We start from the raw sequence: 13,160 nt of genomic DNA, 5'->3' as shown, positions 1-13,160 counted from the left end.
TTATATGATGAACATAATCAGAGACGCTGTGTGAAAAAGAACAAATACAATTAAAGTCTCATCATTAGTAATAACATTGCATTGAATGTATTTAAATGTTAATACAAAATGCTATTTGCGTGTTCCTAATTACATATAAGGATGAAAAGTGCGGCCCTTTCTACAAACGTTTTGTCAATCCTCTTATGGTTTATTCGATCATGAGCTAGTATGATAATTATGGATCCTTTTAAAAATATAATGATAATCAGATTCTATAATTTTGCTATAGCTTGTAGCAGCTCAGTGCCATATCTTTAGCTACAGTGCCTTCGGAAAGTATTCAGAAACCTTGACTTTTTCCACATTTTGTTACATTTCAGCCTTATTCTAAAATGGATTAAATAAACATGTTCCTCAGCAAACTACACACAATACCCCATAATGACGAAGCGAAAACAGGTTTAGACATTTTTGCAAATGTATTAAAAATAAAAAGCAGAAATATCTTATTTACATAGGTATTCAGACCCTTTGCTATGAGACTCAAAATTGAGCTCAGTGCATCCTGTTTCCATTGATCATCCTTGAGATGTTTCTACAACTTGATTGGAGTCCACTTGTGGTACATTTAATTGATTGGACCTGATTTGGAAAGGCACACACCCGTCTATATAAAAGGTCCCACAGTTGACAGTGCATGTCAGAGCAAAAACCAAGCCACGAGGTCGAAGGAATTGTCCATAGACCTCCGAGACAGGATTTTGTCAAGGCACAGATCTGGGGAAGGGTACCAAAAAAATGATGCAGCATTGAAGGTCCCCAAAAGCACAGTGGCCTACATTCTGAAATAGAAGAAGTTTGGAACCACTAAGACTCTTCCTAGAGCTGGCCGCCCAAACTGAGCAATCGGGGGTGATGGCCCTTGGTCAGGGGAGTGACCAAGAAACCGCTGGTCACTCTGACAGAGCTCTAGAGTTCCTCTGTGGAGATGGGAGAACCTTCCAGAAGGACAACCATCTCTGCAGCACATGACAGCTGCTTGGAGTTTGCCAAAAGGCACCTAAAGCCTCTCAGACCATGAGAAACAAGATTCTATGGTCTGATGAAACCAAGATTGAACTCTTTGGCCTAAATGCCAAGCGTCACATCTGGAAGAAGCCTGGCACCATCCCTACAGTGAAGCATGGTGGTGGCATCATTATGCTGTGGGGCTGTTTTTCAGCGGCAGGGACTGGGAGACTAGACAGGATCGAGGCAAAGATGAACAGAGCAAAGTACAGAGAGATCCTTGATGAAAACCTACTCCAGAGAGCTCAGGACCTCAGACTGTGGGCAAAGGTTCACCTTCCAACGGGACAACAACCCTAAGCACACAGCCAAGACAACACAGGAGTGGCTTCGGGACAAGTCTCTCAATGTCCTTGAGTGGCCCAGCCAGAGCCCGGACTTGAACCTGATTGAACATCTCTGGAGAGACCTGAAAATAACTGTGCAGCAACACTCCCCATCCAACCTGAGAGAGCTTGAGAGGATCTGCAGAGAAGAATAGGAGAAATTCCCCAAATACAGGTGTGCCAAGCTTGTAGCGTCATACCCAAGAAGACTCAATGCTGTAATCGCTGCCAAAGGTGCTTCAACAAAGTACTGAGTAAAGGGTCTGCATACTTATGTGAGGATTGACAAATAAACAATGGACATGAAACAGACCAGGACCAGCGTCCGGACAGGGGAAAAATAACGACATCAATGCTGACACAGGGATCTGACGAGGAACAAACAGATATAGGAGGGGCAATCAACAAGGTAATGGAGTCCAGGTGAATCCAATGAGTGCTGATGCACATGATGGTGACAGGTGTGTGTAACGATGGGCAGCCTGGTGCCCTCTAGCTCCAGAGAGGAGAAGTGGGAGCAGGAGTGACCTTACACCCCCAGGGGCGCCACCCGGGGTCCCACCTGGGTGAGCCCGATGGACCGGCTTAGGCGTGGGAGCCCGATGAGCCGGCTGAGGCATGACGTGGGATGGGCGCCTGCCGAGCCAAGGAAAGAAAACCTCTCGAGCCAGCTAAGGCGTGGAAGCCCGACAAGCCAGCAGAGGCACCTCCGGTTGCATCGGCGACGGCACCCGGACCCGATGTTGCCAACAAAAACAAGAACTCCCTGATGCTTCACATATTGGTGCCAGCATTCTGTGAGGTCAACGCAGGAGACGAGAAGCAGGTACAGGGGGTGAACATTTAATAAACAACAGACATGAAACAGAACAGGAACAGCGTCTGGACAGGGGGAAAATAAAGATATCAATGCTGACACAGGGATTTAACCGAGGAACAAACAGATAGGAGGGGCAATCAACAAGGCAATGGAGTTCAATGAGCGCTGATGTGCATAATGTGTGGTAATGATGGGGAGCCTGGGCCTCCCGAGTGGCACAGTGGTCTAAGGCACTGCATCACAGTTGTTAGCTGTGGCACTAGAGATCCTGGTTCGGGTCCAGGCTCTGTAGCAGCGTCCGGGTTATGGGAGGGCTTGGTCTGCAGGGATGTCTTTGTCCCATCGCGCTCTAGCGTGGAGGGCCGGGCACATGCACGCTGACATGGTCGCCAGGTGTACAGTGTTTCTTCCTACACATTGGTGTGGCTGGCTTCCGGGTTAAGTGGCCATTGTTTCAAGAAGCAGTGCGACTTGGTTGGGTCATGTTTCTCTACCTTTGCCTCTCCCTAGTCCGTATCGGAGTTGCCCAACTACCAATTGGATACCACAAAAAAGGGGTAAAAAATCTTTTTTTAAATATTAAACAAAATATTAAACAAAATGATAGGCAGCCATAGAGGAGGAACGTGAGCAGGCGTGACAACTTATGTAAATGTAATATTTCGTTTTTAAATTTTTTATAAATTATCAAAAATGTCTAATAACCTGTTTTTGCTTTGTCATTTTGGGGTATTGTGTGTAGATTGATGAGGAGGGAAAAATATTTAATACATTTTAGTATAAGGCTGTAATGTAACAAAATGTGGAAAAAGTCAAAGGGGTCTGAATACTTTCCGAAGGAACTGTACATGTAGCAGAGATGCAGTTTTGGACTCCACCAACAGGCTGTTCCCTCTCATTGCACACTATCCCATCACAGGCATCTCCAAGGTAAACTGTGACTGCAACGCTGGAATGTGATGTCCTCCTGGCTGATTTGGACCCTAATATTGGGATTCCCAACCAAGATAACTATTTAGGCTTCTTACTTTGTAAACTTTACGATATTATAAAGCGTGATGTTGTAAATGTAGTCAATAAGTTACATTTAATCAAATAAATAAACTATTTGCATTAGTGTGTTATATAGTCTGGTTGATGGTTAAGCCTATCTAGTCTGTCATGAAGAATACAAACTAGTGCATTTCTGAACGATTGATCGAATAAAGTTGGATTTAGCCTATGATCTGTCAAGAAAATGTAACAGAAAAACCTTTATTACATTGTCTCAACATTATGAAAAAAGGCTTCGGTGTGCTGCTATGAGTTCAGTGGCTACTTAATAACCAGTGTCAACCAAGTTGCCTCCTTGGTGACTGCGCGCGCGTGTCTATCAACATCGTACAAGGAATGTTTGTTGTCCGGTGCCCCGCGACGTCACGGAATTTGAGAGCGCGACAGTGCGCCCTAGGACTCAAATACTGTGGCATGTTTACCGACGTGAGTTTTCCTGATCCGACTCTTGTTTGGAGCTCGTCTCTCTTGCATTGGAATAGTACAAGGGATAAGGAAAATAATCCGAATCTATGATCTCGGGCCCTTTGATGAAAACAGTCCCATTTTACCCTCTGACTTCATGATTCAATTGGGTATAGATAGTCTATTCGCCAGAGATGTCCACCGCTGCAACTCCAACCACCCCCTCTCAGTTAACATCGGATCAACTCACGGTCATTGTGGCAGCATGTAAGTCAAATTTTAATCTCTCAAAATGTCAAATTTTCCATGAAACTGATGGTGGCATTTGAGCATAGATCAGAATCAGATATAATCTTAGGCATGTTTTTGTAATTAACCCATCTGTTATGATAAACAGTCGTATTGGCATGTCACTTTTGCCTTACATTAATAGCAGTTGTATGTGTTCATTCGTTTTCTTTGGACAAAACACAACTATTGTAAAGTTGTAGAAAACTGCAACAGTGTAGCCTATGTGGACCACTGACCTATGCTATAGATCTGGATGGGGAGTCTGTTGCCTCAGCAGGTTGTTCACACCAGTGATGGATCCTTTTACTTCATCAAATCACTGCTGTGGTGGTGTGATAAGGAATATGTTGAATACACTGTTCGCCAGCTGCTATCACTGTAGATAGCAGCCTATTTGCCTGCCACATTAGATATGAAGCTTTCTATTTCTAGAACCTATCTGTATTATCTTGAAGCTACTAGTGTTCCTCTTGGACTTGTTTTGTATCCGAAGATGAATTACATGGTTGACTTCACATTTATATTTGATAGTAAATTAATTTTAAGTGTGGAAAATCGACTGCGACTAACATTATGATTGCCAATTATCCCTGTCCACAGATTGAGAAACATATTGTGAACAGCGTTCCATTAAATAGTCTACACAGTATGTCCACACAGCGTTTCAACTTAATTACCTGTGACCTGAGCAGGAAAAGCTCTGTCCCCTAGCAACCGCATATTACAGTGTTCTGAACACTACAATAAACTATTACTTTACATTCATTAGACTGAGGCATTACATAATGCACCTTTTGTACAAGTGCATGTCCATTGTCATTTTGATGCATTGTTAACAGCGGGTGATGAGTTTTCTCTTCTCCTCTCCTTTACTAGTTTCAGGTCTGGTGTTCTTTGTGGTGATCGTGGTGCTGCTGTCCATATACCGAAAAGAACCTCACTGCTGCAAGGACACCCATGGAGACATGGTAAGGACCTTGAGCTCACTCACTATATTTTATTGAAAGATACAATTAATGAGAAAGTGTCACTTGTAAACAAACCATAAATTAAAGTTAGGCACAGATACAGATTAGATGTGACTGAGGCCAAATGTACCATGCAAAGTAAATGCAGCGCCATTAAGAGTTGGCACGTTTAATTTGCATGGCTATGGGAACAGGCCCAGAATAAACTTGATATGATCACTGTAAAACCATGCATTTGCATTTCATGGAATTATTAACAGTGCTTTGGCTATGAGCTCCAGCTTCCATAACTATCCCTGAGCGCCAAAGCAATCATGGGCCATAGTGTGTGGTGAGGCAACATTGACAAATGCTATTGATACCTGCACCAATCTTGTGATGTGTCAACACCACTACAATGAGAATATTACAAACAGATTGTTTAGCTAAACATTTGACTCAAAACATGTTGTATGAAAACATATGAAAACATATGAATGGCTAACACAGGGTGGAGGAAAATCTGATCTTGACTGCAGACAAGCATATCCTGCACAGCCTACTGGCAAATCTCACCCAGAAACCAGAAACTGGATACAATATTCAGTGTTCCCCTGAGTGAGCAACACAAACACTGGCACAGAGGAGTCTTCTGTATCACTGTTGACCTCCTTTCCCCTCCCTCCCAGAGAATGGTACCATGATGGATGCCCAAAGTATGGAGGTTCATACATATCAATACTATTTAACAACTTCAAACTATGACCAATATTCAAGTCCCTAACTTGGTACAGGAAATAGGGAACAGGATGTATAAACTCTCCATGGAGGTCAGTTTTTAGTTTCTGCCCATACTCCATGTTTCCTCTTCCTGACCTGCGTCCCTGGGGTAGGGTTAGTATGTTATCTCTGGAGCACAGGGACACTACTCATGCCTTCCAACTCTTTCCCTTTCTCAGAGAGACAGGAAACATCAACATCTCCCTTGTCTCTGCTATGTTTGGCTCTGGCCTGAACAGATTCTTGTCAGGAATAGACAGGCTTGTCCTCTTGTACATGTCAGCCATTTTGACCTGCTGTCAGCTAGAATAACCCACACATGACACATCAGACAACATTGCTCGTCACTATTTCCATATTGTCAGTGTGGGGAGTGGAGTCTAGTCTATATAGTAAACAGTGGGTGACAGGGTGTAAACATGGAAAGATCTTGGTGGGTATGGAGATGACCTCTGGGATCTGTACTGGGTGAAAGAATACACAGCTAGCTGGCGGTGTGAGCAAAGTAAAAAATCAAGTTTCCTGACGATTTAAGTTGTTTTTTATATAGAAACCGATTTGTTGAAATCAGTTTGTTGTTTTTGGTGTCTCTGTTATGTTGTTTACACATTCCCTGAAATCCTATCCAGTCACCCATATAGTCATAGTGACTGGTTAACTGAGGCATGTTGCAGAAGAGGGTGGTTTTGTTACAAGATCATTACAAGGACACCAACCTGAAGGCAAGCCAGATTTCGAGGGAGGCTCACATGGAAAAAATCCTCTATTGTTTTCTATGGAACGTTTACGTTCCTCTATATGTGTTGTTGCACATACCTTTCCCTGCTTCAGTTTGCTCCATGAATAATGGCCAGACCCTCCTGTGGGTGTTGGGAACAATGGCTCTCCTTCAGGTTGCGGCACTGAAAAAGGCACACTGCCGATGGGGTCCTACCCCCACTTCAGCTCTGATTTTACACGGTTGTGCTTTTTCACGCTGGGTGAATCAGAGGCAGTAAACAAAAGGACATTTCCCCTTTTTATCCTGAAGACTTTTTTCGCCCCTTGAAAGTGCAACCTAGCGAGGGAAGGTGACCTTTGACATCAATGTTTCTGTGCCATCTCTCTGTCACATGCTGGAGGGGTGGTGACAAAGGTCAAACTGCATCACTGGGAACGTGAGTGATGTCCCTGTTCAGGCAGGCATCAAACTGGCCCTGATGTTTTGAAGGTGACCATTTTGTCAATATGAACAAGCCTACTTCCCTATGCGTGATCCGCAGTGGGGCAATTTTCCTATGTAAATTGCTACAACCGTTCTCCTACTCATCACGCATCCTCATTTTTATTTATTTTATTTGACCTTTATTTAACTAGGCAAGTCAGTGAAGAACAAATTATTATTTACAATGACGACCAAACCCTAACCCGGATGACGCTGGGCCAATTGGGACTCCCGAGCATGGCCGGTTGTAATGCTGGATGGAACTCTCTCAGGCGAAAAAATATTTTGTTTTAATGCTATGTAATGTCGTCCAAATTAACTATGGGGGCCATAATGTGTATTTGAGCATGCTTGTTAAGAGGAACCTGCTACAGTTACAAGGAAAGAGAGAGATGCTGAAAAGGTCACACTGTGTGGTTTCTTGCTCGGGACACTGGTGACACAGTAGGACACTGCATTGTCCCCAATACAAAGAGACTCATTTAGGCCCAGGGTAATCACCTAGTTTTCCGGCAGGGCTTTTGAAGAATTCTAGCACCTCATACAGTGTGAGCCTGCCTAATCTTGTTTGAAATGGGTGGGACTGGGAGGAGGCACAGAAACTGTAGGGTGGTCGTCTTATTGGCTAGATAATTTATGGTATTGCTAAAACAGTCAGGTCCAAAACTAATGAAACAAGGCATGACAATTGGTCAATGAGGCTGAAATTAGGGAATGTCTTCCTAATTGGGACGTTGGGCTAGCCTCGTAATTACCAGACTGATTACCACTGCGTTATCAAAACAGAATGTAACCTCGCAAGACTTTTGGGATGTTGTACAAGGTTAACGTTGGGCAGATCGTCGACATTCAATCTCTATTTTAATTAGATTCTTGTTGAATCTCAAATGTAAATGTAGGCTTGTTAGAAGTTGTTCAGTCATCTCTGTAGTTAATGTGCTAATGGAGGGTTCATCATACTATAGTCTAACTCACATTAATCACTGTTCCCTCTGTCCTCCTGCAGGATACCCCTCCTCAGTACTACAGCAGCAGACAGACACTGGTGGGAAACCCCTGTCTGGAACAGACTCACGACATCATACACGACAACACACACTCACAGGTAAAAAGGCCCAGCACTGGATGGGTCAATACGTTGTCAGTCCCACTGATACCTGTGTGTCAGGCGGAGCTGGGGGGGGGGGGGGGGGGGCAAAGTAAATGTGCAACGAGCAGACAAGTCAGAACCATGGAGAAAGAATTAAGCCTAGGCTACACCTTGCTCTTTAGATAAGTCAGACAGTAAACTAAATAACATCAATCATGCATGATCAGGTAGACTGCAGTCTACAACATAAGCAGCAAACACATCCACATCAATTTGATAGGCTATTGCTCTCTGTAGTCAAGCACAAGGACCTGAATCCCATGTGTCTACTACTGTGCTATAGTTCAACCTAATTAAGTAATATAGAATATACTACTTTTGCTTTCATATGCCATTTAAAAACAAGTTACAGGGAAGAACGTTCTAGTAAACCTACTCACCGAACAGATGTGTCGTGTCATGGGGTCATTAATGCGTAATCATGCAATGTAAAATTGTAAATACATTTTGAAATGTCCAAAGAACAGGCAGAACCTAATCCGAACTAACATCTATGTATATTGTCGAAAATAAGAAATGATACGGTTTATATCCCTGAATAAATTCTCTTTCAACTTAAAATTGAGCTCATGAGACCCTGTTCAAATTGTCACTCTTTTTAAATAGTAACCTATAACCTACTACCTATAAAATAGGGATGTCTTGACTGTGATAAGGGCACAGGAATATAAAAGTGTATTTTCTACTAAATTAACAAACAAGGCTATTGCCAATGCAATTTCATATAGCCATAATCACCAGCAGCTAACCAGCAGCGCAGCGCCAGTCTCAGGCCAGGGAGCCCCTCAAGAGGGTATAGTGATAGTACATTGCTTTATAAAATAAGCAATAACGGCTCAGACCAATTCCAAGATTTAGTAAAATCATATTATACAGTATATCATATTATATATACATTTGTCATGTTTTATAGTGTTAAATAATATTTATTTTTTGGTACAATGTTTTTCTTATAAAAAATCTCCAGGAACAGGAGTCCCCGCTACTGCTGTGTGTGGATAGGTTTATTGCTCTGATGCGCATAGTCAGCAGTGATGCACTGACACGGATTCTCCATGACCAAACAGACACCAGCAGTATCTTCCATCAAAGTGTTTGTGACATCTCTTTAACTGTTCCATTGTGTTCCCCGGCTGTCTGCTTCTTCTCTCCATCAGTCAGGGCAGCTGTTCCTTATCGGCCTGCCCTCCAGCTACCGCCTGCCCTCCCTGGAGGCGCCCCACCCCAGGCTGCCCTCCTACGAGAGTGTCAGGAAGAAGGACCGCCAGAGACAGATACACATGATGATCGCTGACCGTTTCGGCCTCAACGGCTCCATGCTGACTGAGGTAAGATACCGGGGGGCGGGGTAGCATTAAGATAAGTGACATGTGTCCTCATAAGTATTGAACGCTGCCTGAAAGTGTAGGTTATTGAACTTTACCAAAGTTCATCTTTAGTTCATTATTAAAGAGCCTCACATATATAATCTGTTGTTTACTCCTAAGTGCAGTGACCTATAAAAGAGAATAAATGAGAGGTTTTGTTCATTATGAATGTGCTGTCACAGGATAACTGGAGCTTGTTCTAAGATGAAACACTATTCAGAACGCTGTAAATAGGAGCCCTATCATCTCATCTTCTGCTGTAGTGATGCACAGACTGCGCATTCCCAGGTTTTACTGTGTTGATCTTTCGCCGGGGCTTTGACTTGCATAACGCTCGAGCAAACAAGGTAATGAGAAAAAGGCAAATCAAACATAATTAAAGCTTGCGTCCTCAGTGTAAACAGTGGCAGAGAATGCAGCTTTGTGCTTTTTTTCCTCCTTTACTCGTCTTTTTTTGCTCCTCTTTTTCTTTAGTAAACGTCCCAGTGAATAAGTGCCCTCCCATCAGTCCCCCATCCTGTCACTGGTAACTCAAAGTGGCCCCTGTCAGACTTTAGAGGGGGTCTAATTGCCCTGTCTGTGCTGTGGCCGTAGGGGCTGGAATGAAACTTTGTTGCATTGTACGTGTGTGGTGTTTTTATAGGCGTGCAGGGCTGTCCTTGCCGCCCGCGGGGGCCCCAAGCAATTAAAAGATAAGGGGTTAGTCAGGGAGTGAGGAGCTGGCTGATGACGGAGATAGGCTCTGTACTGGAGGAGTGATGCTAAAGGCAGCCTGGGTGCTGCCAACCTAATCTGTCATGTAAACGCTAACATGATGCTATTAGGTTTGATGTTAGAGATCATGTATCAGCCAATACACGCTAGGAAACACCTACACCTGGGAAATGGAGTATGTAACCTTAGATGGGATGTATTTTTAGAAGGTCATGGGTTATTTTGTTGTGTGTGTGGAATATATAGCGTTTAACATTTTCAGTATTTTTTTATAGCCTCTCAATTATAAGTGTTAGCATTTATTTATTTATTTTGTATTGAACCTTTATTTTAGGAAGGTGACTCATTCTAAGTGGCTCACTTTGTCACAAAGTATAGCTTGATATGATGAGCTGCGACCCACTCAAATCAAGCCATCCACTCACCCATTTGACACGTACCCACTTACCCTAGGTTCTAAAGCAGTGTTAACCAAAGCTTACTCTTTCTCTCCCACAGCCCCCTCCAACATATGAGGAGAGCATCCACCACTCCATTGAAGTGCCCTTTGACATTCTGGGGTCTGTAATAGACGCCCCTCATCCCCAGAACATTTACCCTCCGCACACTGGCACAGACTTTACCACTCAGTCAGAGATAACCACTCAGTGCCCATCCACTCAGGATGCCAACAGTGCCACCCTACCAGTCTGAATCCTCAGACTCGCTACTGACACACGATGACAAGGACAACTGGAGTATTGATGCTTTTTATCCATCTTGATGTGCCAAACTGGTCAGAGGATAACAGACAGGGGAAATGCACACATTCTCAATAGGTTGAATCAGACCCAGCAGCCAATGGGTTGACTGTACTGTAGGAACATCCTGCAGTGACAGTATGCTGGAAGATAGTGAAATTCTACATTGTGGGTTACTCCATACTGACAAACTTGAATGTCTAAACACCTCTTGTCAGTTGTGATTTTAAACTGGAGCCTAAATAAGATTGATGAACTGGGAAGACTTGGATTACCATTCTTCAGTGAAAAGGGAAACCGTCCTGTAGATGACCAATACCATGACTATATGTGTCTGAGGTGGCAGGTTCTAATGCCAAAGTTAACTGTAAGAGGAGACAGGCCAGGTAGAAAGACACTCCATGACAAATGTGCTGCTGAAAAACAAAGACCATTTTGCTGTGAACAGAAAAAGCACCAAAAAGGGAAGAACGATCTTTAGATTTAAAAAAAATGTTTATCATATTTTCTACATTTGATCATTTTATGGATTAAAGTAATCTGGATGATTGTTTTTTGGGGAACTGTGTTGTAGCATGTCGTTTTCTGAGTAAAACCACTCTCCTCTTTTAGTGCAATGTCTGAGCCAAAAACGTATAAGCGTGAGTTGTAAAATGCTCCTATGTCCTACCCTGCTGAACTTGGGTTGTACAGTTGAGCCAGCTTCAATTTGTGTGTTAGTCTTGGAACCTGTGAAGAGTGAGTCAACAACACCAATCATGTGTTGGCTCTGGTAACGGGTCTTAAAAGCCCAATGCAGCCGTTTTTTTATATCAAATAATTTATGGGTAACAATAATGTACCTTACTGGGATGGTTTTCCATTAAAATTATCAAAATTGTTTTGTTGCTTTTAAGCGTTAAACGTTTTAACAAGCAATAATTGTGGTCTGAGTGGGGAGGAGAAAAGGAAAAACTACTTGTTATTGTTAGAGAGGTTTGGAACTCTTTGTTATTAATCTATTAACTCATTTACCACCTGGTGATGTCACCAGGCAAGACAAAACTCCACCCATGCAAAACCTGCTGTTTAGAAGGTCCTTTGTAGAATGTATTTTCAACCAGGAAATAATACTGATCAAATCTTGTTAGTTTCGTCAGCTGTTGTACAATATGATGCAAAACACAAACTGAATTTTTACTGCACGGGGCCTTTAAGATACAATTCAGCATTGGGATTGTGGGAAGCGGTAAGGAGCTAGCTTTGTTTATTCAAGACCTCTGTGAACAGCGAATGAGAATAGTTGTGTAAAAAGCTTATTTTTTGTTGTTGATTAACTGGGCTGCCTGTTTTACTTTCCTCTTTTGTTCTCCATTGTTCCTCAAACAAGGAGGAGGCTGATGACATCACATCTGACCATCTCCTTGTATTTGATTTATTTAACCTTTATTTAACTAGGCAGTTAAGAACAAATTCTTATTTATAATAACGGCCTAGGAACAGTGGGTTAACTGCCTTGTTCAGGGGCAGAACGACAGATTTTGTACCTTGTCAGCTCAGGGATTTGAACTTGCAACCTTTCGGTTACTAGTCCAATGCTCTAACCACTAGGCTACCTGCCGCCCCAAACCTGCCACTCCAAAATCCTTGAAGCTAACTTAAAGTTTGCGGTTGTCTCTAAAACACTATTTTACTCAAAACATATTTTTTTAACCCTTTAGTGTATGTATTTATACTTGGGATATTTGAACAGGAAAAGTAAAACAAAATCACTGGAGGACATCTAACTTTCACTTTCCGAACCCTCTAAACTGCACTTTACATTGGTGGGAGCAGTGTTTTTGTGCATTTTGAATGACCCTGGAACCTAACGATTATACAAGTGAATTAATGACCTGTAAGTTTACTTTGAGCCCACCACCAAGTTATATCTGACCTGTACACACACATTGAACATATGTATGTAAATAATAAACTGTTATTAAATCAAATTGTATTAGCCACATTCGCCGAATACAACAGTAGACCTTACAGTGAAATGCTTACTTATGAGCCCCTAACCAACAATGCAGTTGGATATACAGATAAGATTACAGATAAGAATAAGAAATAAAAGTAACAAGTCATTCAAGAGCAACAGTAAAATGACAATAGCGAGACTATATACAGGAGGGTATTTTATATTTTCTTAATCATGTAAATTGTTACTTGCAATGGGTGAATTGTTTTTAAAAGTCATAATGACAGTCTAAGGAGGAAAATGGATGCATCTGTTTCTGTATTAATGAACATTTGTTACCTCTGTGTCTTGTCAAAGTCCTTCTGCATTCATTG

The 13,160-nt window shown here is 42.4% G+C and overlaps 1 protein-coding gene across 1 annotated transcript; it reads left to right on the top strand.

Moving 5' to 3' along the window:
* Positions 1 to 3,098: 3,098 nt before the first annotated feature.
* On the top strand, positions 3,099 to 12,817 carry LOC116374476 (uncharacterized). Its single transcript, XM_031827768.1, has 5 exons — positions 3,099 to 3,921; positions 4,822 to 4,913; positions 7,883 to 7,981; positions 9,184 to 9,354; positions 10,606 to 12,817. Exons 1-5 carry the CDS (start codon positions 3,849 to 3,851, stop codon positions 10,798 to 10,800), a joined length of 630 nt encoding a protein of 209 aa, XP_031683628.1. The 5' UTR covers positions 3,099 to 3,848; the 3' UTR covers positions 10,801 to 12,817.
* The last annotated feature ends 343 nt before the right edge of the window (positions 12,818 to 13,160 follow it).

The sequence above is a fragment of the Oncorhynchus kisutch genome, linkage group LG6 (genome assembly GCF_002021735.2).
Source record: "Oncorhynchus kisutch isolate 150728-3 linkage group LG6, Okis_V2, whole genome shotgun sequence".
NCBI lineage: Eukaryota > Metazoa > Chordata > Actinopteri > Salmoniformes > Salmonidae > Oncorhynchus > Oncorhynchus kisutch.
Note: the sequence above shows the minus strand (reverse complement) of the source record. Positions and strands in the feature narration are given on the sequence as shown.